The following is a 27,909-nucleotide window of genomic DNA, read 5'->3' on the forward strand; positions in this document are numbered from 1 at the left end:
TGTAGATATGTTGTTTATGCTTATATCAGTTACCAGTAATATTCCATACCAGACAAACTACAGACGGACATGGATTATAAAAATCCTCTTATCCACCCCCCTAGATATGGAAGGTACTCAGGGATCACAGAAATGACAAATCACTACTTAATTACCAMTTCATACATAGAAGCTGTTTTTCACAACGCATTCTGGTTTCCACAACCAGTCTTTTTGACATCATAAATTAATTTCATATATAAAAAGGTAATTTTCAAAAGCTTCAAATTAAATGTTAAGAATGCACACAACGATTAATGCCACATGCAGAATACCCATATATTAAAAATAAACCTCTCCAAGTTCTTTATCAATAGCCATTTCCAATTCTCCCACAAAATAGACTTGAACTGAGTTTTGAATCTGTACGTCTAAGCAAGCTACGTGTATGTATCAACTGCTTAAAAGAGATTATATCATTGTATTTTGGAGCCATATACTTTACTTCTAACTTATATTTCTAGCCCATTTTTGCCTGTGGAAAATTTATCAACAAATCAAATATTAACAGTTCACAATTTTCTATTCACACTTCTTTCTTGTCCTCTCTGGAATTAATGTTGCAGATTTCTTACAGATTTCAGTGAAGGAWGGTTATTTCACCTAGTATTAAGAATGTGGCAGTGTAGATGWCTTTAGGCATTGTGATAGCTGTAAGACAACTGGAGATCACTACATTTACAAATGTTAAAATCAGGTTCGAGGGCGAGATAGCCTAGAATTGTCAGCTGTAACTACTTGCCTTCTTTCTCCTCCTCCTCTTCTTCTTCTCTTTGGCAGCTTGTGCCTGTTTGTGTTCCCATACCAGATTAGTCAAGTTAGCCACGTACTCATCTGTTTGCTGCAATAGGTAGGCCAGGCGTCTGTCTTTCTTTTGGTCAATCAACTTACGGTAGCCTTCTTCATCTTCAGCCTAGTAATACAAAAMAAACATCAGCTATGATAGAAATACTTCAGAAGAAATACCTAAAGCTCCTATCTCTACAATCACGTCACCTTAGTTGGGATGTTATGATCTGTGTGGGAAGAAAAATAATTGGCAAAAAAATGTTTTGAAGATCAGTACAAGGAGGTCGTATGCTTATGTTAATGGACTGTAATATATTTGGGGGCGGATAACAAGTGGGGTACCACATGGATATATCTTGGCATCTATCCTCTTTAATACCTCTCTCAGTGACCCAGAAGGAAAGGATGAAGGGCACTCTTGTCAAGTCTGCAGATGATACAAAACTGGGAGGATCAGTAGATTTGCTCAAAGGTACGGATGCCACTCAGAAAGACCTGGACAGGTAGGTCAACTGAGTCAACAGGAACCTGGTGAAATTTAGGAAAGGCACAGAGTTCTGAAAAAGAAGATTCCCTGGCTATGGTACACGCCAATGAAATCTTCAGCTTAAAAAGCTGGGGGCTCATTTCAGCTAAATGTGAGCCAGCAAGGTGCTCAGTAGTTTTGGGGCCCTTTAACACAGAAAGGCATTCTGTGCCTGATTCTGCTTTGGGCAGGAGGCTGGACTAGGGACCTGCATTCCCAGGCAGCTTGAGTGACTCTGGGATTCAGGGATTTATGATTCTAAAGATCTACTCTCATGGACTGGTGATGGGAAATTCTCCAACAGTTATGTCATGGAATGGGAAAAATACATGCAAAAGCACACTGGACAGGTTAAAATCCTGGGAAACAGATGTAATTGGTAAGACTCCTACAGAGATGATTTTTCAATGATGTAAAGTTCAGCTAAGCCTGTTATCTAGAGTTGGATGCCAAACCTGCAGTTAGTCCTCTTTCCAGTATGAGTARCTATCTTTTTCCTCTGGGTGTTGGAAGGAATTTTATTTTGAGCAGTTTATCTATCATCTGTCTACTTGGGTATTATTTCATTTTGATACAGGCCACTATCAGAGACAGGATTCACCAGATCAGCCTCATCTGAGTCATTCTGGTAACTGCTGCATCTTTATGTGCCTAAGTGTGCTGTTAGGGGTAAGACCTACCATGATTTGTGGGTGCCATGCAGATACAATTCATTCTTTGAGCATGTTAGGAAAATATAATAGAAAAATCACAGATGCCAGTGCCAGTTTTGGCCAAAACAACTTGATAAACAAATTAACAATCAAGGAAATATACAATGCCTCATAAAAGCAAATATGAGCAAAAAGACGTTTTAAAGACATTTACTCCCAAAAAGACAGTACACTGGAAGATACAATCTCCTGCTTTTCTGGAGACATACCAGAACCACACTAAGCTGGCAAGAGTTGCTATAATGTTCAAATTCAGCTGATAAAAATCAATTTGTAAAATTCAATTGTAATGTTTAAGATATCACAGATACAAAGCTCAACAAGTAAGCTTTTATAACTATTATTACTGAACACAGAATCACTGTAACCTAGCTAAGGTACTTCCTTTTAAGCATCTGACTGCGTTTTTTCTGAAGCATACCACTTAAGGCTCTTGCATGAGATACACAATAGTATTAATGAGCTGTGACACAACCACCATTTCTAATTCTAGTCAATGAAGGACAGCATGTATAATGAATTCAATGCTGCTGAGAAGATAGATACGTTAAGAGAGTTTTAGACATAATACATTTTCCTAGACTTGGCCAAGGTGTCCGAATAGAGATGTTTTAAAATCCTCTAGTATACAGCTCTAAATTAAAAACATCACAACTGGACTGAAATTAAATAGATAAAATAACCCCACTAGCATAACATGCACAATTCGTTTTTGCAGAAGAATTTAATTGTGCATTTTGGGCACGTACTTCCGACTGAAAAAACTCCAACTAAAAATGACTACGAGGTGCTCTGTCTGTGGTAAGAGCTTAGTTGCAGACTTTAGTTAGAAGGTTTTAGGAGGAAACACTGTTAACAGTATTCTGCACTATTTCTCGACATGCAAATCCATTTCAAATTTTTTAGCTGTAGACATATTTATCACAGATTATATCAAGTATCTCGGAGTGACTTAAACTTACTAACCTCACAACACACAACAATATTCTTAATAAAATCAAGATTATTTTGTTTGTTTTTCAAACAGCTCTTTTCCCTAACAATTTACTATAACAGTTTGAGCAGAGAGAGTGCTGGTAGTTATGTCTAATTACAAAAAAGCTATATAATACAGATTAGTATATAAGTTTGAGAAGGGCACTAGAGTCTAATCATGTTTTTCTTTTATGCAAGTCCTTCATTACATTTTATATGCATTTCTAAACTTCTAGTCATTTTAAAATTTAGTCACTTCCAAATTTTGTTTTGCAATTTTCAAAACCAAGCTCTTCAGTCCTTAACATGGTGGGAGCAGACTTAGACAAGGATTGAAGTTTTCTGCCCCAGGCTGTAGAACCTTAGATTCTTGATTGCTTTTTACTAGCACTGTGTTTTAGAGAAAGCATGTCCATTACCAATCAATTCTATTTTGGTTCCAGTAAGATGCTGAATTAAGACCAGCATCTTATCAATGTCTATAAGGATGTCAAGGGGATGGGACTAAACTCTCTTCAGTTGTCCCATGTGAAAGGGCTAGAGGCAACAGGCAAAAACTGAACTACAGGAAGTTCCGCCTGAACGTGAGGAGGGATTTCCTCACTGTGAGAGTGATGGAGCACTGGAACAGGTTGCCCAGAGAGGCTGTGGAGTCTCCTTCTCTGGAGATATTCAAGGCCCGCCTGGATGCAACCCTGTCTAACATGCTCTACGCAACCCTGCTTGAGCAGGGGGGTTGGACTACATGATCTCCAGAAGTCCCTTCCAACCTTACCCATTCTATGATTCTATGAAGATCCCTATCTTCCCTGAGGCCTACTGTTTGTAGATTTCAAATATTGAGAGAAAAACAAAGTTTTAAAAGGAGCTAACCAACCACTGTTGCTCTACACGGTTGTACATACAAATTCCTACGTCTACACTCAAAGTTCTAAAACTATTTTTGSTACAGAAATGTTGGCAGTCCTCTGATCAGTTCCACAATGTCCTCAGAAGACACAGTCATACATAAAATCATTATGTTCTGTCTTTTAATAAGAGAGGTATCGAATATTGTGCAGGTGCAAGGGAGGAAAAATATGAAGCAACAGCAGCAAGGAGTATGGTCGTGTGTCATTAATGGGTAGAGCTAACTACCATTAATTCCCAAGCTGCATGCATTTACATCTACTGGTTATCTGTGCTTGCATGTGAAATCAGTTTTATGTAAAGCCTGCTGAGTAATGCCATTAACAAGTTGATCACATGCAGTCTTCAAAACTATAAAACCTAAAATACAGTATTTGTATGATGAATAAATATCCCTACATTTTTGTAAAAATGTTCATATACGAAATTAAAGAGATTAAGTAATATTATACAAAAATTGCAGTGATATGTTTTGAAGCTGGTAAATAAAAGAACTATCCTCTTACCATAAAACTCAGAAAAAGTAGTAGCTATGGCTTAAAGAGAACTCTGTCACATTCACTACCAATATCAGAAATACACACATTCAAACTGCAGCAATTACAGATTTATACTTTTGAGGTTGCAGAGGCTTTACTCTACGAAGGAAACACACAAGCATTTGAGAGTGTATATAAGATATTAAAAGCAAAAGGTATGTGATTTTAGCTAAAATAGTCATACCTCTCCCTCTACTCCTTACCATCAATCTTCTCATTCTTTCTTTCTCAATTCTCTCTGTTTCCTTCTTCTGCTCACGCTCAGTGTTGGCATGCCAAGTTGCCACAGCTTTAGAAAGCTTCTGAATTTTCCCAGCCACTGACCGGTGGTATTCTTTAAAATCTTTAGCGTGTTGTAATATGCTGTTCAGGTATTCCTAGAAAAAGAAAACAAATTACTGCAAACACTTGACAAAACATAGAATTTTAAAATCAGGAGCACCCAAGTTCAAATCTTAGAGTGTTCTGATTGCTTATTACATGACCTGGGATTTTGTGTACCTCAGAAACTCCAAAGGTGATAAAACTTGTAATGCTAAAGACTGGCAGAGCAAAGCAAGGTACTTTTCTGTGACTGGGCAAACAGCCAATAAATTAAAATACCTGATGTTTCTGTCTACGCTTTCTCTCCTGTTCTATCTTCTGCTGTTTCTCAAGCTTTTCTGTCATACGGGCCTCCCTCAGAGTCTGGCGTTTGCTTCGCTTGTAGGCTTTGGAGTTCAGCGCTGTCTCCAGTGTTGTGTCACGACGCATGCAAGCTACTACCTCTTGTCTTAGCTAGCAGTGAGAAAAAGAAACATTTTAAAAAAAGTTAATGCATGGAAGAAGACCTTTAATGATTAATATGATACAGTAGAATGGTAACAGTTTAAAAGACATCTTGTTCCATCTTCCTGTTCCACTGCAGTTCTGAAAACATGTATTCCACAGCTTCACAGTTGCAGCAAATAGGTCTGCCTCCCTAAATAAAACTTTAAGTCTCCATAGGATGGCCAATCATTGCAGGTACATCACATTTTTTTCCTCACAAGATACTGATGAAAATGACTGTTCTGCTGAAATGCAAGGCATTAGCTAAGATGTTACACTATTAAATTGAAGTATGAATGAACAATAAATACAACATACCTTCCTAGAGCTGGTGCTGAAGATAGCTGACAATTGTTTTCTTTGTCAGCTGTACAAGAGCTAACAGGGAGTAGGAAACGGTAAAGGCTTAAAAATTACTATAGTCCCAGTAGTGCAGCCACTTTTCATCTGACCTCCGACAAAAACTCAGTACAAAGGAGTACCAGGGCAGTGGGAAGGAAAACTCAAGACAGCACAATACAACAAAGACTTCTGTCAGGATCTTTTTTGCTTGACCTGCCAAATTACATCTTTGCTGTTCCAGATTAGCTAGGAAAGCCAATGGCAAAGGGCCGATAACTGTATAGCATTGTGTTTCCCTTTCTGAAATTCTTATGTTTACATACACACTCAAGATTCAAATTGAATCTTAGAGCTGATCTTGTTAAGCCAAATTTTCAAAACCTGTGTGCCACAGTGGAAATTCTGAAAACAGATCTCGCAGATGTAAGACAAGCAACAACTGTATACAACTCTTCCAAAATAAGAGGGGCCATGACAAATACAAAGAATGTCTAGAAAGATGTGTATGCTATTTGTTTGCTATTTGAAAATCGGCTTGAAGCCTGTCCTGCTGTTTTCTTTGTGTTACTGCTGTTATCTGTATGAAATACACCATTCTAGGGTTACATCTTAGACTACAGGATAAAGCAAGGGGGGGAGAAGGGAAAAGGGGGGAGGATGGGGGGAAGGTGGGGAAACATCAGGTATTTTACATTTAAACATTTCCAAAAAAATAAACAAAATTAAGATTAAGTTAAACATTAAGTTCTGTAAAATGCTTCCTATAACTGGGCTTGCTCTCATGCAAAAATCTCCTGGTTAATCTCACTGCTGTGGTAAAATTTCTTGCCAGTTCATCCTATGACACATCATCATACTTGGCAAGAAGAATTTCCCTGAGGCAAAAGGCATTACCTGGCGCTGGAAATTCAGTAACCTAAGTGCCTTCAACTCCACTGTAGCTTTGGTTCGCAGATCAGGAGGCAACGAGCCAGGCAAGTTCTCCAGCTCCTGGATTCTGTGAGCAATTCGAGCCTGAAGCCTAAACAAACACAGGATCAGAAAAAATACCAGGAGAAATCTGTGAAAGGTTATCAAACTTACACAGTAAAAATGGGCAATTTATCTCAGTTATTATTTGACTTTTAATACTTGTTTCTGAACTAACAGGCTTTTATAGAGATGGAGATGAAATTAGGTGTCCTTCCCCATTTAGAGAAAAAATTGCCAAATAATGAAAACTCTCCTTTGCCCTATTTGAATTTTGGCTTAAAGTTTATGCAAAAAGTGAGTTGGGAATTCTTTTATTTATACAATAGAATTCTGGTTTTAGGCTTCTTTCATGAGTATTATTTTATGCGCAGCTTAGTCAGTCACTAGGCACAAATGGAACTTTCTTAAATAACAAATCCTTATCCTTTCAACACTGAGGATTCTACCTGCTTTTTTATTGATAAATTCGTTAGATCTGACTTACAGTCTAATGGCTATGTAAACAGTACTTCACTCTTACTTTACAGAATCCTTAGTCAAATCCATTCAAATTAGAGAGAGTAATGCACAAACCAGAAAGAATTTATTTTTCACACTGAAAACTAAATTCAGAGAGCTAAAAGTTACACAGTTTTTTAAGTATTTCTCATTTACAATTAAGTAGTTTTTGTGAACCTCAAATTTTGCTTAAGCATTATAATTACAGAACTCCAAATTTTACGTTACTTATACACTTTATCTGTCCCCTCCATTTCTCATATGCTTCAAAAAAAGGGGGGGGGGAGAGGAGGGAAGGAAAAAAAAAAGAGAGTCCTCTCTTTCTGCAAGTTAAAAACCTAAAGGCACAGGATTGGGAAGATGGCTAACCTCCCACCACTGCATATGACTCACAAGATCTCCATTTTTACTTTCACCGAGCATAAAACATCAGATCTCGTTAGAACAGGTGTCTACTGTTGTTCTCCTGCAGTAAGAACTTTGGAATTAGCCTGAAGGCAGAAGGAAAACTGTTTCCGTTGGGCTTCTTTGCATACAGTGATCGATCATCCTCCCTACTTCCCCAACCCTTTCTCTTCCACATCACACAAGAGAATTAACATGTCAGCCCTGCAGCTGAAAGGTGGATCACAGATCAGACACACTGACTGAACCTGGTGAGTCAGAGCAAGAGATTAAATCTGCTGAGTATGCAGAGAGASTAACAAATACAAAGACTTGTTTCTGATAGTGGTACCCTTGACCAAAAGAGTCCCAATAAAAGGCACATTTTATCTGACCACAGCATACTGCCAAAACTGTCACATGCAGGAGACAGAGAGGTCATGGTAAGACAATAAACACAAAAGTTTGTGTCTGAAAACACAAGTTTTAATGCAAACACACTAACAATTCCTGCTGGAAACCTGAATACAGGAATTTAATGGCTTGAACCAATTAATTTCTACAAACAAGTTCACAGACAAACTGTTATTTACCACTATTTCACCACAGTAGAACAGATGCAAGAAATCCACTACTTGTATAATAGAATATTCAGAAATTATGATAAATACCTTGCCAACAAATCAAAATATTAGTATCCGACAGTAACTATATGCATAACAACTCATGTATCATCTGAAAGRCTACTGGAATTACTTGTAAAGTTGCATATAGTATCTGTTCTGTAACGTACTCCTTCCAAACACTCTACAACTATTCATTTTGGGTCTTCTTGAAAGACTTCTGAAGCTCCTGAAACAACAAAAAGTATGTAAAACTGCGTAACTGCAGAAGACACATTCAGCGTCCTCAAGAGAACAGAAGGAATTCTACTGAAAGTTACAGATATTTGGCCAGGTCCAGAGAAGTTYACGATTCTTACAGGAAAATTATTTGTTCATAAAATGACATAGGCACATCTTGCTCCTTCAAGTAGCCATACTATACTTCAAAAAAAAACATTTTGTACAATTAACTATATAACTGGACTGCCCAGTGACTGAGATCCTAGTGCAACTATAGATGCAAAATCCTAAGAAATCCTGTGATTTTCTTGAAGATTAGAGTTACTATCACACATTCATACAAAAAAAAGTAGCTGTGATGTACAAAGAAAATACTGTTCTAAATTGTAACCAGGCACTCTGCCTGTTGCTTACTCACACGTGGATGTAATCACAGATCACAACTATGATTTGTTCATCTATATCACTCCCCAAATAACTCTGATGAGTCTTCTAAGTGATCCAACTCCAAAACAGATAAGGCCAAATTCTGGTTTCAGTGAAGTTAATTAAATGTTTGTGAGGGGAGCAACTGCAACTTTTCCAAGCTGCTCTTTTGAGCTGTAGACTTAATAAGGCAGTTGAATACAGAACACATGAATATATTTTTAGTCTGTAAACTTTATAATTTCCTTTTTTTGAAAAAAAAATATATTGAAAATTTCTTCTTTCCTTCTAGCACTACAGGATGAGCATAAGAAATCCATCTACCTTCCCCTTACTGCAGCTTTTTGCTTTGGATAATTAAATGGATGACCCACTCTGCAAGTATAACTCTGGGTATAAAACAGGTGGAAGTGTTTCTTAACAAAAAAGCTTACACAGTAATAATTACAATGAAAGCCAAATTTGGGCTGGGATTTACATTGCTGTCATCTAAATTATCAATAGAAATCCAAACGTATCATATTTTTGAGATATGACTAAATATATGACTAAATATGATGCAAGCTTATACAGTGTTCTACCATGTCCCAGCTTCATACTGAACAGCTCATCTCTCCCTACATAAGAAACTCTTCACATTGCTAATCAATCTCTTTGATGTTCTCAGTCCAGCTTAGTAGGGACAGTGACTAGAAATGAATGTCTGTAAAATTGGACTATTAAATTATAAAACAGTTTAGCATTTTCAAGATCATTTTTTCCTGTTTTTTTCCTCCATATGTTGAAACAATTGCAAAAACACAGGTTATCACACAATTCACTTAAATTCTTTGATGGGTGATTACATTCCACTTGTAATTCAGCCACAAGAAAGAAGTAGAAAGACAACAGTATTTGTAAATTAATAGAGATATTACCTCAGCGAACTCTTACAAAAACTCCAGTACTTTCTCAAAATAAATCCAGGTTAAAACTGTTTAAATACTAGTGAAAATCTAGAGCATACATATAGAAAGAACAAGAAAGGACAACCAGATGGCTCACACACAAAATTAAAAAAAAAAAAAAAAAAAAGAACAGATTTGACAGTTTTATTTCAGACTTTCCCAGAACTATTAATTATATTTTCTTGAGTAGCAAAAGGATTTTTAAAAGAATTTCTTGAAATACATTTCACTTCACATGAATGCAACAACTACTTAAGGCATTTTAAAACTATAGTTGCCTTCTAATCCTTAAAGAGAATGGTAATAATTTGTTAGACTACTGCTATCTTCATGGAAAGATACTAATAGCTATTATTACGTAAATCACAACAGAATCCAAGGTGAAAGGTTTTCTAGATGCCTTTCACAACCACCCCAGGGATAAAAGGCAACTTTGTTTAAAGGATACATGTAATTAATCTCTGCAGTTCAGCAATTTATCTTCACCCATGCATAAAGTGGCTAGCATATTTGCAGCCAAAGATATAGACCCTTTTGCAAAATAACTGACTTATACCCCTTCCTCATTAACTCAGGTCAGCTACATAGGTTATGCTTACATATTTAAACTTTCATAGCATGGATGCCATACAGCAAGCAATGAACCCATACAAAAGGAGATTTTTCAGATAACAAAAAGAAACCACTGACATTCTACAGGACGCTGGTTAACTGCATTTWAAAAAAAAAATAGTGTTGAGAAAGTAGGAGAAAAGTCTTTCCACATAAAGGAATGACTTTGAATTATATTGCACATTATTAGATTTTGGAAACTTAAGATTAAAAAGCAGTACTTCCTTTTCAAGAAAATGTTAAGGAGAATTTTACAAAAGTAAAATGGTTGAGTTTATTACTTCAGCCAGATTTCAAGGAGCACAGCAACTTTAACAGTTCTCCACATAAAAATAATTTAAAATTCTTTAAGCAGTAATAATTTTAAATATGTAATTTTTTTTCACCTACCTTCAGTCACCTACAGATTAACAACAATTAGCATATAATCCTTCCTCAAAGCAACATATAACTGCAAATAGCTGCTAGATACAACCATGTGAACGAGACAGTAATATTAACTCTCAGTTTTCTTTCTCCATGTTAATTTATTCAAAGCCATTTTTAAGAAGAGCAAGGCTTTTCAGGGAGAAAAAGTAGTCTACTGATGTGTCATCGGATTCAAAACTTTTTCAGAGCAAGTCATATGTTAATAGGTCCGTCACTGCCTGTTCACATGTAGTGCTCTATTTAACACAGGGTTAATAGATAAGAATGCTACACCATACCTTTATGTGCTATTTGATCAATTATAAGACAAACTACATACCTTCCTGGTAACAAGGAAGTGTAAGGAAAATGGAATTATTGTCACTGGAAAACAAATAGATGTAATTTCTTTCGTGTAACAGCAAAAACTAAACTATTTCATGTTTATGATATGGTCCTGTGTACAATTAAGACATGTTCTAATATGTAAACTATACAAGTGATCTATAAAAAAAAATAAAAAGCTGTAGAGTAGGATCTACTTCTTCCCCAAAATCAATTATTAACCACGTAGAAAGCGTATATACACTGAGAGAAATGGCCAAATAATCCATTAAGTAATTTCTTATTTTATAGCAGATAAATTAGCAGTAACTGAATGTGAGACAGGGTTCCCAACAGCATGTTTCACATCTTCAGTCAAGAAACACCATGCTCAAAACATTGAGTAAACATAGCTTGTCATTTGTAAGAATTCCTAACTCAGATCAGATTTCCCACAATGAGGCAGTACTCAAACACTTTGCCTTTTGGGTTTGTATGTCTGAATTAGGGAACGGTTAAATAACTATGTGATACTTCTATCTTTTCACGAAGAGGTCAGTAATTCAGCCATTTTTCTGAGTATTTCTTAGTAAAATACACCTTTATTAAAAAGTTAACTGACAGAACTTAAGAGACAATTGTTTCATAAAGCTATTGCTAACTTCACAGATTTATCAGGATGCAAATGTTTTTACCAATTCTCTTCTATTACCATTTTACTAAGAAAGGGTAAATACTTTACGTTGCTATATTAAACCTACTACTAAGGCTAAATCTAGTACCATCCAAAGCACAAAAATCATTAAACTGTTTTTTTCAAAGCTTTTCTGTGATGTTACTTACACTTTTAAATAATGAAAAGACTTCCAGAAGTTATAAACATTCTGACATCCAAAAAACACTCAAATTCCAGCAATGTTCAGCACTAAAGCTTAGCCTYCTATTACGGAATCCCTACCAAATGTCTACCTCGTTTACTTTGCCAAAAAGATCAGGCTATTTAGAACCTAGATATGCTGTAACTGCAACCAGTTCTATACATTAGTATAGACACATATCAGTTATATTATTCACCCTTTACTTCCATCCAGTTACGCACACTAGATCATAATAAGTTCGCACAAACAGAGTGCGGAGCAGATCAAGGTTAATAGATGAAGAAACGTTATCCTATACCAGGCCATATGATTCCTGACTCAGGTTAATGCTACATAATCCTTTCACTCAAAGCACCAGTGCAACCGCTTTGCGGTACGTCCCACAAGTTTTCTGAAAGCTGCTAGATCACAATCATTGCTCACACTGAACTGTGGCCATTCAGCCCTATGTAAAAACACTGAAACTGACTACAACCATATGCCATAAAATCAGTTAAGCATGATCTGACACAAGTATGAGAGCTTTTCTTGGATCATGGCCTATATTCCAGACATGGCGCTAGATCCTAAAACACTTCATTTCCTACCGAAGTCCATACCATTTACATTCTCTGATATGTAAACCAGAAAAACACTTTCATGAAGAACAAAAATGACTAGATCTTGTCTTCAGTGTCTTCACTATCCCTTTGGATTACTTTTCCCTTACAAATTCATTGTTTTAGTAACTGGAAGATGCATCATCACTCCAAACCAAACCACTATGCTGTATGCACTAATCCTCCCACTAATAGTTGCTAGAAACATACTTGAGGTGTAAGTCAATTCCTTCTCACCCACGCTTCTCAAGGGCAATTGTGTCATAGTCCTGTTGATGTGAGAGAACAGGAGAAATTTCACCTACAACCTCAGAAAAGCATAAGGAAYGTTATCTCCTGTATGTTGTTATGACCATAATTCATCATCTTTTCATGAATGATGAGCATGAAACTTTTAAAGATCATGCTTCCTGGCAACCTTTCTTTTATTCTTGGCCTTGACCTCATTAACTTTCTCTATTCTTTGGTAGTCTAGCCAACCAGTGATCATCATGATCATTTGGCTTTCCTTGCCCAATAGTTCATCAGTCTTTTGACTTCCACTGTTCCCTTCTGATTTCCTTTTGTGTTCATAATTTTGAAAAGCTTTTGCACTAAAGTGGTTTCCCATGTAAACTAAAAAGTTTTTGGTTTCCTAATTTTTACTTTTTGTAGCTATCCAAGGAATACACTAATCCAGTAAAATCTTTCAATTTGTTCTAAACTTAAGTATGTTTGCAGTGATACTGCCAATATGCTTTGCTAGTTCACAGAATCAAACTGGAATCAAATCATAGTTTAGAGCTTAATGTTTTTGTTCTTCCTTTTGATATGATCTCTCTCTGGAAACTATGACCACTACAATATTATACTTAATCACAAAGAATATCAGTGGAGAAAGTAAGAAGTAACAAGCACAAGCATTTGAACCTTTTTATTTTGCTTTTACCTGTATTCACGTTCCTGGAGTATTTCAACAGGATCCAGCCCCTGTGGTTTCTGGATAGGGCTGATACGATTCTGTTTTTGCTGCAGCTGAACAATGGGTGAAGGTTGGCCAGGTGGTGGCTGTGGTACAGAAGGCCCAGGCATGGCAGCAGCAGGCTGGGCAGCAGGGGGAGCAGGAGAAGGCCTACCACTAGGCGGTGGTGCAGCAAGCTTTTGTGGTGCACTGGAAACGCTCATATCCGGGGCTTGGCCTGGATCAGAGAAACAATGCTTATTTTGTAACATGAAATATGCAACACAGTAAGAAATTCAAGATGACTTTTCAAGACAGAACATGAAGCTATGAAGCTAACACAAATATTCAAAATTACCAAAAAATTAAAAGGAAAACATGCTGAGATAGACTTCACTATTAAAAAACATACTAAAATAGACAGTGTAGGAAGTCATTCAAAGAAAGTAAAAGCACTTGAAACTTTATAATGAACACCTTTTTTTTTCCATTCTCATTAGCTTTCTATGAAGGCTAGCATCTAAAAAAGTAGAACAGCCCTAGAATTTATTTCATGTAAGTGCAGGACATCATTCTGCCTCTTGTTCACTCTCCTTGCTTAAAAGAATGTATCTATAATCACAACCCAACTACAAGCATGAATATCTCTGCTTCTAGAGCTCTGTGGTAAACAGACAGACATATTAAAATTCTTAAAATTGTACTTTAAAGTATCTGTCAAATATAAATAGCCTCTTTTTTGTTCCTAACTCTCAATTAATTGTATTTAAATGTTTCAAATACCAGGCACTTGATTGCACCTGTATCTTGCAAGATTTTAATCATTTTGAAAATAAATTCTCTCTTCAGGTAACATGAATATAGCATTTGCCAGTTATAGATACCAAGGATTACACATTTCAGTATGCCATCAAGTCAACAAGGCACTCATGCATACAGATGCGGAGGCAAACTGACATGGAGAACAAAAGATGTTGCAACATATAGATATCATCTAATTGTCTGCAATCATAATAGCCAATATTAGGAAAAATAATACAAAGCATGCCTGTGATCTCATTGACAACTTTAGTTCAAATCCAACATCCTGAAATCTTTAGATTCTGGGTGTTCAGAGACCACTGTTTGTCATTCACATATCTGCACTGAACTACAGAAAAGGAACCATAAGCACAAGTTTTGAATTCTGTGTTTTAACCGCGCAACGATAAAAAAGACAAACAGTAAGCTGCTTATAGTTGAACACAACAGACATTATTATGACATAATGGATTATTCAGGTAAACCATCCATCTAGTAATTCTGTACACTTGCTAGCTTTTCCTGGCAGGAGCATTTGAGCTAGGAGACAACACGGCCAGTAAACTCATACATACAGTTTCTCAGGAAACACTTTTTCCCTCTTCATTATCCTACTCAAATAGTAACCATTTGCTGGAGTACTCTAAGAAATGTAACTCTAAAATTGATCATGTACTAGTATTTTATTTTCTTTTTATGTTGCCATAAATTGCTGACTAGCAACAGAGAATTTTATGACACCAACTATCACAGAGTGATCACTGTCCCAGGACTCACCTACAAGCATTAATACAGCCTAAGATTTCTACAGTATGAGAAGCCTGTACAACTGGCAAGCTGGCAATATTGTATCTATTTTAAAATGGCTCTAAAGAAAAAGAAAACCCTTCAAACAAAAGATGTATTATTAGAGATTCCAAATTCCTTGCAATACAATCCTTCTTTCCTTGTTTTCAGACAACAATATTAGCTTGTAAATCCACACATGGATAATCTGATTCACACAATTACTATCAAGGAAGAAAAAAAAATGTTACATTGTTCATTAGACCTTAAAGACCACACCCTGCTTTCAAAGGTAAGCTAATAAAAACTAGCCTCAGTCTACTAGGCTATGCAAATTTTTTTGTTTACAATAGAATAAGGAGTATTCTTAGGAAGGACAGCTTGCTACAGTTAAGCATGCTCAGTACATAATTTATTCAGTAGATTTTATGAGTGTCCCTCAGCCAACTTATACATTTCATTCTGATTGTAGAGAGGTGCTTCATGTTCAGGCCATGCAGCAGCTGCAATGATTTCACCAGGTCAAATACTCTGTAGCTGAATAAGTGGTAAGACACTCCTCGATATTTAAGTCCTAAGCAAAGTAAAGGTCACACTATTTCTCCAGTATGCCTCTTTACTTCCCCATTCTTTTTCCTGTCTCTTTTTCCCAATCCCTACCCACACAGTTTATCCATAACTCTAGGTATGATATAGAATTAGCATTATACTCCCTCTACCTTCAGTCCAAGTTTTAGGGGTAATGGCAGCTGTATGTCCAGGTATTCCTGGAGCAGGCCCTGGTCCAGCTACAGGACCACTTATTGCATGTAACCCAATACCTGCAATTTGACAGAGGAAAGAAACTTATTAAGATACAAAGCATTTCTAAATATACAAAAATCACCCTGCCTTCCAGCATGCTAGTCTGTTTAGGCAAATAGTATTTTTGTGCATTAAATATAGTTTTAAATAAATTCTACTGTTAAAAATAAATGTAATGAAGCATATTAAAATAATGTCTCCTGAAAAGACCCTCTACTTGATAGCAAAGTGACCACTGGAGTTATTAAAACAAGTCATTAAAAAAAAAAAAAGAAGACAAAAGTAAGACCATCTTAACCCTCATTTCTAATACTAACTCAGTAATGGAAGTATTCAAAAAATACAACATATGTAGAGTGTTTAATGCAGTCTAGTTTTCTTAAAACCAGAAGGTGCTTGCTTATTGTACTATAGCACCTACTATCATTTGGGGTTGGACTAGATGATCTCTAGTGGTCTCTTCCAACCTTACCAATTTTATGATTCTATGATTTGGAGAAACAGAGTAAGAATATTTTTTTTCTTTTCCTTGTTATGCACTTGACAGTCCACTGAACATAGTTTGCTTTACTTTTCACATCCTATATAATCAGTCAACTTTTTCCAGRTTTCACATCCATTTTTCTGCATAGTGACAGGGGACTGAAAATTCACTCCAAGAAAAGCACTAAAATTGTGTTTGGTAAAGTATGATTGGCATTCAAAAAACGTCGGGCATAATCAGAGTGGACAGAGTTTATCACGCTAAAATCAAGTTTCAATATCCTACTAATAATGTAACCATTTTATGCACTTGCTCAAGCTTAAAACCAAAGACCACTGTACAAACTGATGCTAGAATACAGTCTCAAGTTATATCCTCCTACACCACACATTTCTGTTATATTTCAAGGCAGAATTTGAAGAATTACCTGGGCAGTGACACAGTGCCAGATTCACTTACCAGACTGTCTGTTGAAGGCATTGGGAGCCTGTTGCTGTTGAATGCCAGGCAGGGTCCGCTTTCCCTGAACAGCAAGCTGGAGGTTTTCTGGTAAAGGCTGACCTCTAGCTAACATTTTGTAGGCTAGAATCTGAGCTCGGAGCTGATGCAGCTGTACAGGGCTGAAAGGCGAAGGACCTCTGTTAGGTTGACTCATAACTTGTGGGTCTCCTGGCATAATGGGTCCTGGCTGACTGGGAGTCATCTGCGGTGGAGTTGGACCTCCTCCAGACATCGGACTGGACACATGCTCTGGGGCTCCTAGTGGAGATGGGTGTGGAGACATATAACCTAGACCAGATAAGAGGATCAAAAATTTAACTTCATGGTTAGTCATATCTAAATTCCATTAACTTTCTATAATAGAACTTGCAGTGTAAAGATGTCTCTCAAGTTAGAATAGTTGGAGTATTTTCTGCAAGAACAAAAGTGTAATCTAAATTCCCTGTAACAGTAAGATAGCTACATGAGCTATTATTTGTACTGAACTATGATTGTATCATCCAATAATTTCTAAAAGTAAATACTATCACATTTAGAAGACAAACTAAAACATAAGTACAGTACCCAGAAATACCAGGATGGGGTACTGGGTCACTAGCATATTGGACAAATATTTCGTAATGAAACATACGCAACAAGGTCTGCCTATTTTAGAGCTTAATACTATGCGTTTATTTTGATGCGCACACATCAAGGAACACTCACTCATTGATAGGGGCCCTCTTTGCCAATAATCTCCAACACACAGTAGACAGTATCCACTTCATATTTTTACACAGTTGCTCTAGTTTATATGGATTAAAACTTTGAGTTAGATGAACAACATTCAATACCCTTTATGACCTGAGTGCTCAAGAATGCTGAATTTCAACTCTGAGTAAAATTTCATCTTCTGAAGAAACTGCTGCAGATTGTGGCACACTATAAAGTTCCAGCAGAAGAGGCATGATTCTGGAGTGAACAGTACTTGCGCCCTATTAGAATCCTTGCCAATGCAGTGGTTTCAGGCTTGAATTTTAATTCCACTTAAAATATATTTGCTAAAGCTTCACAACACATCCATGAAAAGTGAYGGTACAGAATTTCAGGTGAGATGTCTAAGACCACATAGCATGTTACAGGAAAAATACAAAGATCGATCCTTCAAGTAATGCAATACATACAGCTAGATTTTAAAGATGTCCACCATCTGTGAGAAAGAGGTAGATATTTACCCACTTCACTCCTGTGTTGTACAGCACAATTAATGCTTGTATCAATTTGATAAGCCTAATAAAACAAAAAATCTTCCATGCACTTCACAAACTTGCGGGTCACAGAAACTCTGAAGTTCATGCCAACATCCTAAGTTCTGTTACACTAAATCTACTCTTCCTCCACTGTTCTGACACTCCAAAGTGAAACTACAGCAACTTCATGTATACGTAGAGGAAGGCTTCTGTGAGCCAGACAATTTCACTGTTCTCATTTGTCTTCCAGTATGTGCAACATGGGCAAATCTAGTAGCAGTTTCAACTTCATTTTGCGAATGCCAGTATTTTTAAGTCCTAGAATTTATACAAGGGGATAGATGGGAGTGCTAAAGAACTAGGAATCTACTAACGCTGGAATCTAGGAATAAATACATTCGACAATAAATTAAAGGTTGAAATATCTAAGAAAAAAAGAAAGAGAACAGAGGATTTCAGGTCTACAAAAAATAAAAATGAAATAAAGGTACACTGGAGATAAAAGGTTTTATATGAAAAAGACTAGATAAGAGAGAAACAAACTGAATTCAGTATTATAACTAAAGAACTCAAAGACAGATGACAGCTCTGATGGGAATAAGATTAAGTAACATAAGGGAAAAATATGGCCAGTGGACTAAGGAAATCAAGGGAAAGCAAGTAAGTAATTCTAACATTTGCACCCCTTAAGTTATTTACTAGGTCAACATAAAAATTGTTTATATATCCACTGATGATGATAAAAGCTACGATAAATAATCTTAAGTTTATTCCATTTATTAATCTCTTTCCACTAATTTGCTTTTGCCTAGAAATTTTTTTTAATTTATTTGTTAAGAAGGGAGAGAAGCTAAAAATCCCTCTTGTAAACTCACTGCTTTAAAAGAACAAACACTGTGTCATAACAAAAAGTAAAACATCGAATTGTGTTATGGCTATATACTTTAAAAATCTGAGATATACTGAAAAGTTTATTCATTACTACTACATTTCTAAATCTCAGAATTTGCTTTAACAACTCCCTTGAAATATACTGTTTCCAAAACTGCCTTTCAAAGTTTCTTTCCTCCTCAACATTACATTTATCCAAGTCATACAGTCCCAAATCACTGATAGATTTAAGATTCAGGATCTAGAAACCCACCTGAACTACCAAATTGAAGTCAGAAAGGCAGGATACTATTCAGCACTTACAACTGAAATTGTCAGGATTAATAGCAAGTCCTTGACTTAGACACAGAGGAGTTTTTGGAAGCAGACTACTTTGGAAATTTCTAGGCATATATTAATTACACTTTTTCCCTCCCTCAAAGTCCTACGCACTTCGATTTTTGGCAACAAGGAAACTAGGATTTGCAAGAGTAAGGATTAAAACTAAATTTCAGTAGAACATTTGAGAAAAGGACAAAAGCCTTCCAAAATTCTCATAAAAGCTGTAAAATATGACATTTACAGGATCTAAATTTTGTGATGCTATATGGAAGTTATCCTTTTTAAATCCAAAATACTAGTGTGGTAACATGTAGTCACAAGCTACTCCTAATAAATTCCCCAAATGACTTTTTTCCATACTTACTACACATAGTCCACTAATAGGTTAGGATGCACACATGGGATCTGAGTAACGGATGAAGACAGAGGTTAACAAGTACTTCTAAATAAATAAATAAATAGGATACAGAGCTTAAGAATGTTTAAGATACAGACAAAAAGGATCTGGCCTTCTTTTGAGCTTTCTGCTACAAGATATTTCAGATACATTTTTTTCTGGCACACAGGAATTCCCACAATAGATGTTCAGCAAATTCTTAAAAGACCTAGTTCGTTAATTGCTCAGAAAAAAGCTACTCCTTTCCTGTAGATTCTCCATATAGGGTTTTGAATTTAATTCTGCATAACCTATTCAGTTTAGCTTAATCTGTGAAAGAGTAGGCAGCAAAATATTGAATGCTAAATCCCCAAAGCAGGGACAACTTCCAAGCCGTATCAGGTTGCTCAGGATCTCATCTCTGCAATTTCTCCTCATTCCTCTTAAAAATAAGTTAAATATAGTTTTCATTTTTGTATAATTCTGCTCAGCAGTTTAGCCAAGTAAATTTTACCAGTAAATTCCATACATCTGGTATCGATCCTGGTATTTTCAGCACAGCTCTTCTACAGAGGATGAACAGTTTCTAATGCAATCCAAACTCAGATCAATCTAGTAAATTATATAAACAGCTATATACGAATTCAGAGCAACAGATTCTTCTTTCTGTTAAATCTGTTATTATGAAAAGAAAGATACCAAGACTAAACAGAAACATCAATATCATGCATGAGTTCAAGAAAAGACAACTGGTCACTTGAAATAGTCAGAAATGTTATTCCTCCTTCAATTTGCCACTCTAGAGGAAAGGAAGAACTGTTGGGGAGACAGATACCAATTCAAGAGTTTTTTCACCCACAAATCAATGTCAGATGTTTGTAAAAACACTCTGTCAGGATATGGCTGCATTAAAAATTTGACAATCTGTCTCAACTAGTACAAGCGAAACCTTACGCATGCTAACATACCACTAAATATTAAGAAAAAGAAAATCTAAATAATAAAGCTGCATAGTTTATTTTAGCTGTGATCTTCAGTTAAAAAAAAAGTAAACATCTCAGAAGAGTTACTGCTATCAAGACAGCAAATACACATTTACCAGCAGAATGACAAAGCTGTTGCAGATTTAGTTTTTATGCATGGTTTTGACTTGCTGATCAAAGTAAGCCCAGCCACCTCMACAACTGTCAGCTTACTGATTCTCACTACAGACTGCAAGAGTCATTACTCTCAAAATTCTGCATCAATTTGCCTTGGAAATACTCTTTTCTAGCTAGTAAGTTTGCTGATCTTTATTTCAAGATTGTTCATCACAACTCTGTGTGCATTTTATATAGAAAAAGATACCTCAAATCTTCAGGTAATCCTTGTCCCAAGGGTTAATTATCCTCATGAAATCAGATGTAGCTATCGAATATGGTCTGAACTTGTCTGATTTAAACTTTGTGTAAAATCCATTTCACTTTTTTGCTAGATATACAAGTCATCTAATACAACCTTTTTTACCTACTGGAAATGTGCAGACTAATCACAGTTACCTGTTAATTCTCACCCTGACAGAATAAATATTCAAGTTTAACTTTCTACAGGCAAAAGCACAAGTCTTTCAAGTTGCAAGTGACTCATATATGTGCCTTCTAAACATGGCACAATTTTCCAATATTTTTCTGAAGTGCAGACATACAAGTAGAATACAATATTACTATAAAGCTCTCACCTTTTTCATTAGCAAAGGTGGTATAGCTTTTCATTTAATATGCCCCTGTTTATCAATGCAGGTAGTACATTCCAACGTACATGACAACGCACATTTAAGTCTACCATGACAACTTAAAACTCCCTTCAGTATTACTGCTTGGTATAATAGTCTCATGCCACCTACACAAAAAATACATTTTTCCTAGATATACTATGTTATTGGCTGTGTTAAAATCCATGCTGTAGAAATAAACCCTCTCTATTGAGCATCCTGACCAGCATTTGTAATTATCTTTTTGTTATCTAAGGCTAAATCTCAGTGCTACCTGTAAATTAGCACTAATCTTACGTTTTTTCCGGATCTCTGAACCAGTGAATAACACTAAACCACGAATAAAGCTGTATCTAAATTATAGTCTACCTAGAAATATCCTCAACCGGATACTGATCCTTTATTTACATTTTTTTCATAATCTGCCACCTAACTAGCTAAAGTGAATCTGTTTACTATACATTATATTGGTTTTGCTTAGTGTTATTTTTATCCTAAATTGAAGTGTCATACAGAAGCAAGTCAAGTGCCTTTTGTAAGTCCATCTGCCAAAGTTGTGTCTATGGTTACTACTACTAGCTTTACTGTAGCACAGAAAGGTCCCATATATGGGCCAGAATCCACTCTCGTGGATTCTTCCTCTCTGAGGAAGAATTTTCCCTTCAAAAGTCAGTTCTACTTCAAAAAATTGATACTGAAAAGTCACACAAGTCAGGTAAAGTCATTTTGCTAATCTGTATCTGTCTCCTCCTTCCACCATTTCTCTTTTTCAATCTTACAAACATGTAAATACATCAAACAGGGACCATCTATTAACAGGTTTGTGCAGAGAGAGGCAAACTAGCTCCCTAATTTCAGTTGGTATCTTCAGGTGCTGGTATACAGTAACTAATTATACAACATACCAAACCTTATCTATTCAACTAATTAATACTAGCAGGTGTTACTAGTCCAGTTAAATCTCCAGCATACTGAGCTGCTTAGAGAATGTATGTCCTTTTATGTTGCAAGCTAAATGACGTAAAGACGACATGCAGAATTGTAATGAAGTAAGTTTCTAATTTCTGGGATGCACGTTTTTGGCAAGAACTTTGCTCAGCTCTTGGCCAAACATGATTAATATTAAAGAAGGTCACTCCAGGTCTGCTTGGATTCTTCTTTCTTACATCATGTTTCTTCATCATACACTTAAAATAGGTCCTATTCTAATCCATTTAAATTTATAATAACCACATAATATCAGAAAAAAATATTTATTTTATAGATATGAACTGCAACCTATAATAGTTTATTTGCCCCAGACACAGACTTGGATCCAAAAGGATTAACCTTTTTCCAGTACATGACTGATGAGCACTCTAGACAGCAAGGGGATTAAGTTATTACCCTCATCCTCTGATACTGCAGTTTATCCTTTCCAAATACGGCAGAAAGGAAATAACTCGAAAACTGTTYCATGTTACTTCTGACTCTTTGTGACACAAAGGGGACGCTAAATAATATTGCATGCATAGTGTTTATAAACCTTGACTATGCTGGTCCATTGGACTCTGAGGTGGGCCCATTCCAGGGTGAGGAGGTCGCATACTCTTCATGGAGCTACAATGAACATCTTCAACTATTCCTTTTTCATGCAAGCCATCAATGGTCTGTGAAAACAAAATAAATATTTATACAGAGATAGCATGTAAAAATCTAAGGGACTTTAACTCAAAATTTACACATGTACATACAGAAAAGTAAAAATATCTCTTAAAGCTCTTGAAATGTAAAAACAACGGGAAACTTCACCTCCAGAATCAGAAATTTTGGAAAGCACAGCACTACAAGGCTTACCCCTCTCTGCCTCCTTCCCCCAACACCTTTTTTTTTTTTTTTTCCTGATGTGCTTTAGGCAATGCCAGGAAGGCAAACTGTCCAAATACAAACACATGAACTGTATTGGCCTCATATTACAAAACACTGTAACACACACCAACTCAGGAAAGTACAGCTTGTGGCTTTGCCTGAGTTATTTTTAACCCAAACTTTGCCCTTTCAGTCACTGTTCTACTGGAACACTCCAAACACTGCTTCTCTTCAAACATAAAAGTTTCATTGCAGGAGGTAGCCTCTTTGCAGGCAAAAAACAGAGAAAAGCACTGGAATAAAGGAAGACTTGGTTCTGTTCAACTACTTGCTCCCCTACAGTCACCGTCGCTTCATTCACTCCTCAAAAACAACAATCTCAATGGTATTTAAAAGGCAAAACAGGGACAAGCGACTCTTTACTTTCTTAAAGAGAAGACAACGAGTCAGAAAAATATGCTGAAGGCATACAGAGCACTGGAAAAGGCTCCCAACAGAAGCTGCAAGAATCTGGATGTGAAAATAGGTAATACCAGAAAATGCTGTAACATCAGAATGAAAASAGACCTTAAGAAAACCAAAAATATTTACCTGAAAGCAAGAATTCCATCAGGTCCATAAGCATGACAGAGATTCCGCTCATTAACTGCTGACTTAGAATGCTTGCGAGGCTTTGTACAAGGAAGAAAAAAGCTGGCAGCATTCACTCCATTTCTCCCTACTAAAATCTGCAACTCTGCCTCTCTTTGTAATGTATACATGAATGTATACTAAATATTAACTGGTCTTGCAAGCCCTAGCATGAAATCAGACTGTTGTATCTTAATGCACACCTATTCATTGAGAATGCTTTCAAAGAAAAAAATACAGAGTTAGGAAAACTTATTCTAATGGAAAACACAGTCAATTAATGGAAAGTATGTAAAAGAAGCTACATAAAGTTATAAAAAAAGAGACTGTTGCATTTCTTCTGTTTGAGCAATCTGTTGTACACGAATCAATTAACAGAACTAAGCACTGGTCATTCTTTCTATGTACATAGAGGGAAAAATAATTCTAAATTTTAATTTATAAATCCTTCATACAGTTTTCCCATTTTCCTTTGGAATAATAATAAAATAATAAAGATCTGTAATCATTTGTTTCTTTGGCTTACTGTTGCTTCTGAAAGATTCCACTGATATGATTTTTTTCCTTATCAGAAACTCTAGGCTAAAAGGAGAGAAGCAACATGGATTTCTTACTTTTCAACAAAACATGTCGTTTTCATGACAAAACAAAAAAGAAAGAAAGAAAGAAAGYGCCTATATCAGATAAAAAGAAAAAAATCTGTTATTTGAGAAGCTATTTTTTATTACAAAAATCATGGTACATGTCCAGGACCAAATCTTTAGAGCCTCCAAGAGGAGAGAAAGGTTGTGCAGAAGACTGGATCTCCTTTTTAGAGCAGAGGACTCCTGATAGCAACACATTCGTGGTGTCACTGCAGGGAGGATGTCACTGCACTGATGGAAAGCAGAAGCAGCACCTCTCTGGATGCAGACAGCTCTGAATGGACTAGGATGTGACACAGCGTACAGAGTGAGGGCACTAGGGTACAAGCACACGGAGGCAGGGGAAGGGGCTGACATTAACAAAGAGCACCAGTGAAGAGGAAGAGTAGCAGTGAAGACGAAAGCAAATGCCTGGGTAGAATTACTTTTTCAAAAAGAGAATTAAAGAAGGAAAAAAGGAAAATAAAGGATCTGTGGTGACACAGAGGAACTTCAATAGAAGAAATGGTTCTGTGCAAAGAGTTGAACAAAAGAAATTTTTTTAAGAGAAATATTTCAAATAAACAAAATCTCTAGCCAATTGAAATGTTTCAAGCATAATGGAAGGGAGCCTAACTATAGCAAAAAAGGCTTGTTTTTGTTTGTAGAAATTATGTTGTAAGAAACTGAAAGTGCAATTCATTAGAAACAGATTGGGAAAGGTAGACTTGATTAATCTGTTTTTTACTGTCAAAGCTATGAAAGATAAAAATGACATGAATTTTTCCATTTGAGGATAAAATCAGTTTTAATTATTACAGTATTGCTAACTTATGCAGATGGCTTTATGCTTTCAAGTATATTTTTAATCTGAAAGCAACTCTACTGTCCAAGGAAAAAACCTATTAAATAGAGAAGATAAATGAGCAGAGGACTATAAAAATTGAAAAATGATTATTTTTCATAACCTCTTTGAATCACTGTATAGTTACAGAGTTGGATAACAACAAAAAAAAAATCAACTCTACAGAAAAGACCTTATACTCATGCAATTTCTGTAAATCCTTCAATCYTGTATAAATTATTAAAGCTATCTTCCTAAGAGACATTATTGGCATGAAAAATATAACCTGTAACACCAAAACAGCACCACTGTTGTAAGGTTCTTTTCATTTCTTTTGATATTATCATAGCACAGAAGGGAAACATAAAGTTGAGACATATTCAACCGTAAGCACACATTACTCTTTTTCATTGTTCCATGTAAGTAAGAATTGGTGCAGAACAGGCTTAACAGTGAACAGTGCTTCCAGATATCATGAGATACCTTTAACTACACGCAAGCCCGTACTTACAAGAGCTGGCATTTTAGGTAGTGCATGAAGTACAGGGAATATTTTAACTATATCGCTTTTGCTCTTCATTTAGGAACTAAGGTCTTCCCACAAACTGCATTAAATCACTATTTAATCTACTTCTAGGAAAACTATCGTATTAAAGTGTCTTCTTTTTTCCTGCTTCCTTCCTTAAAAAAGATTAAGACCACTCACCTTGAAATCAGAGACCAAGAGCTGAGTATAAAACTAGACTTCTTCTAGATCCTGCACCTTCTATATAAGCCACACAGCAGTCTGTTGTCATGTAACTGCATAGTGCAACTGAAGGCCGAGCTAATGGACAATGAGACTGACTCTGGTTGCCCTTACGGTAGGGACTTGGCCAACAATCCTGTCTATCATATATAAATCATTAAAATATAGTTTTTTTCCTAGGGCTCTGCTAATCCTTTAATGCCCACAGCAATACCTTTTTTCCTCTTAATAAAGTAAACAAATACAATAGAGGTAATGGAGGGAACACTTCACTGAATAGAAAAGTGTTACTTTCAGGACCAGAACAGCACCTTAAGGTACCCAAGATGTCTAATATTCAAAGATCTATTAACCAATCAAGAAAGGGGAGAACATTTGCTTTCTGTTTTAATGGAACATTTGAATGAACAAATAATACATTAAACAGTTTTAGAAAAGTCATTTTTGTAGGAAAACTATTCTCTCTGTCACTCAATTCTAGCAAAGTAATACTATTGTCTGTGACATTATAATAGTTTTTCCAGAGCTAGTAATCATTTACAGTACACTCCATTATAAATTCACAAAAGAAGTCACTATGTTTCAGGTTATGATTACACAGAACAGAAAATAAACTCAGAGCACACAGTCCGCTTTCCATTCCTCAAATAAGAACCATGCAAATTAAATAGATATATTGTTGTCAAAACTAAATGAGAGCATTAAAAGTCACATGGCCCAGCTGCATAAGTATATACAGACAACTCAGTCCATTCAGACTTGTACCATCCATCCTTATGGTATGCCTCCAAAAGGGCCCCATAAGTGGATGCTCAAGAAGAGTAAGATTAGGACATCCACATAACAATGTTTCCCTCAATTATCTTTGCAGCCTCCAAGTATTTTCAGCTCAGAGCACTTTTAGGCTGTAATGGTTTGTCCCCTTCCCAAAGACTTCTAGGTATGTCTCCTTGAACCAGTGGAGCTGTCTCGCAGCCACAACATACTTCAGTAAAAATTAGAATTGTAGTGATTCTCCTAAGAATTTCATTAAGTCTAAAGATTACTTCAGAAAGTACCAAGAAAGATGATTAATTTATTTCTTCTGTCCTAACTGCAATAAATTCTCTCATGGACGAGTTTTCTGGTTATTACCTGAATAGACTCTTTAACCTTCACATTGCCTGCTGTTAAATAAAGCAACTGTGGGAGTTATGATTTACTATTACAACTTATCTCAATCAGTTCACTTTTGTACTTAATGCATTTTTTTTATTCTGTATGCATTACATTATTCTCTGTAATCTAGTCAGATATCCAATATAAAATGAAGGCCCTTCTCTGTTTAGTTTGTGAATTTTAATGTAAGAACCACTCTAATTTGCATATGTATGCAGAGATATACATATCCTAAAAGTAGTTGCAGAACTGGAACATATTTTGCCCAATCTCTCACTTCTTTCATTTGTTCTCATTAGGAAAAGTAAAGTACGGTCTTGCACCATGACTTAAAAGTCAAATTGCTTTATATAACACTAAGCAGAAAGAAAATAATTATCTAGCCAAACTGTAAACTGTACCTGGCTGACCACATTTTGATTAGACACTTTTTGAATTACATGGAACAACACTCAAGATTATCTGCAAAATTTTCTGAAGGCACACTTTGACAGCAGTTTTAAATAGACCATTCCCCTTGTCCTTCCCTCAGCTGTCCCAATACACTACTTGTGGGCTGCACAGGAAGAGAGACCAGGAAATTGATCTAAAATAAAATATTAAACAAGAAAAAAATATTAATTTTTCACCTGTATCAGTT

At 36.0% G+C, this 27,909-nt stretch overlaps 1 protein-coding gene across 7 annotated transcripts in view; it reads right to left on the reverse strand.

The window, feature by feature from the left end:
- The window catches only part of SMARCA2 (SWI/SNF related BAF chromatin remodeling complex subunit ATPase 2), a 108,526-nt gene that overhangs the window by 68,595 nt on the left and 12,022 nt on the right, over positions 1 to 27,909 (reverse strand). For 6 of the 7 annotated variants that reach the window (XM_085311431.1, XM_085311425.1, XM_085311426.1 and 3 more), the window contains 8 exons: positions 22,944 to 23,067; positions 16,810 to 17,139; positions 15,782 to 15,883; positions 13,464 to 13,713; positions 6,537 to 6,663; positions 5,094 to 5,267; positions 4,694 to 4,867; positions 782 to 952 (listed from right to left, as the gene is read on the reverse strand). In XM_085311431.1, coding sequence (XP_085167557.1) covers positions 782 to 952; positions 4,694 to 4,867; positions 5,094 to 5,267; positions 6,537 to 6,663; positions 13,464 to 13,713; positions 15,782 to 15,883; positions 16,810 to 17,139; positions 22,944 to 23,013 — 1,398 coding nt within the window. In that variant the 5' untranslated portion in view covers positions 23,014 to 23,067. The remainder of the gene's footprint in view (positions 1 to 781; positions 953 to 4,693; positions 4,868 to 5,093; positions 5,268 to 6,536; positions 6,664 to 13,463; positions 13,714 to 15,781; positions 15,884 to 16,809; positions 17,140 to 22,943; positions 23,068 to 27,909) is intronic. The other variant, XM_085311430.1, reaches the window with a different exon arrangement.

This window comes from Rhea americana, unplaced genomic scaffold (assembly GCF_003343005.1).
Source record: "Rhea americana isolate MKP2758 unplaced genomic scaffold, rheAme1 scaffold_340, whole genome shotgun sequence".
Classification (NCBI taxonomy): Eukaryota; Metazoa; Chordata; class Aves; order Rheiformes; family Rheidae; genus Rhea; species Rhea americana.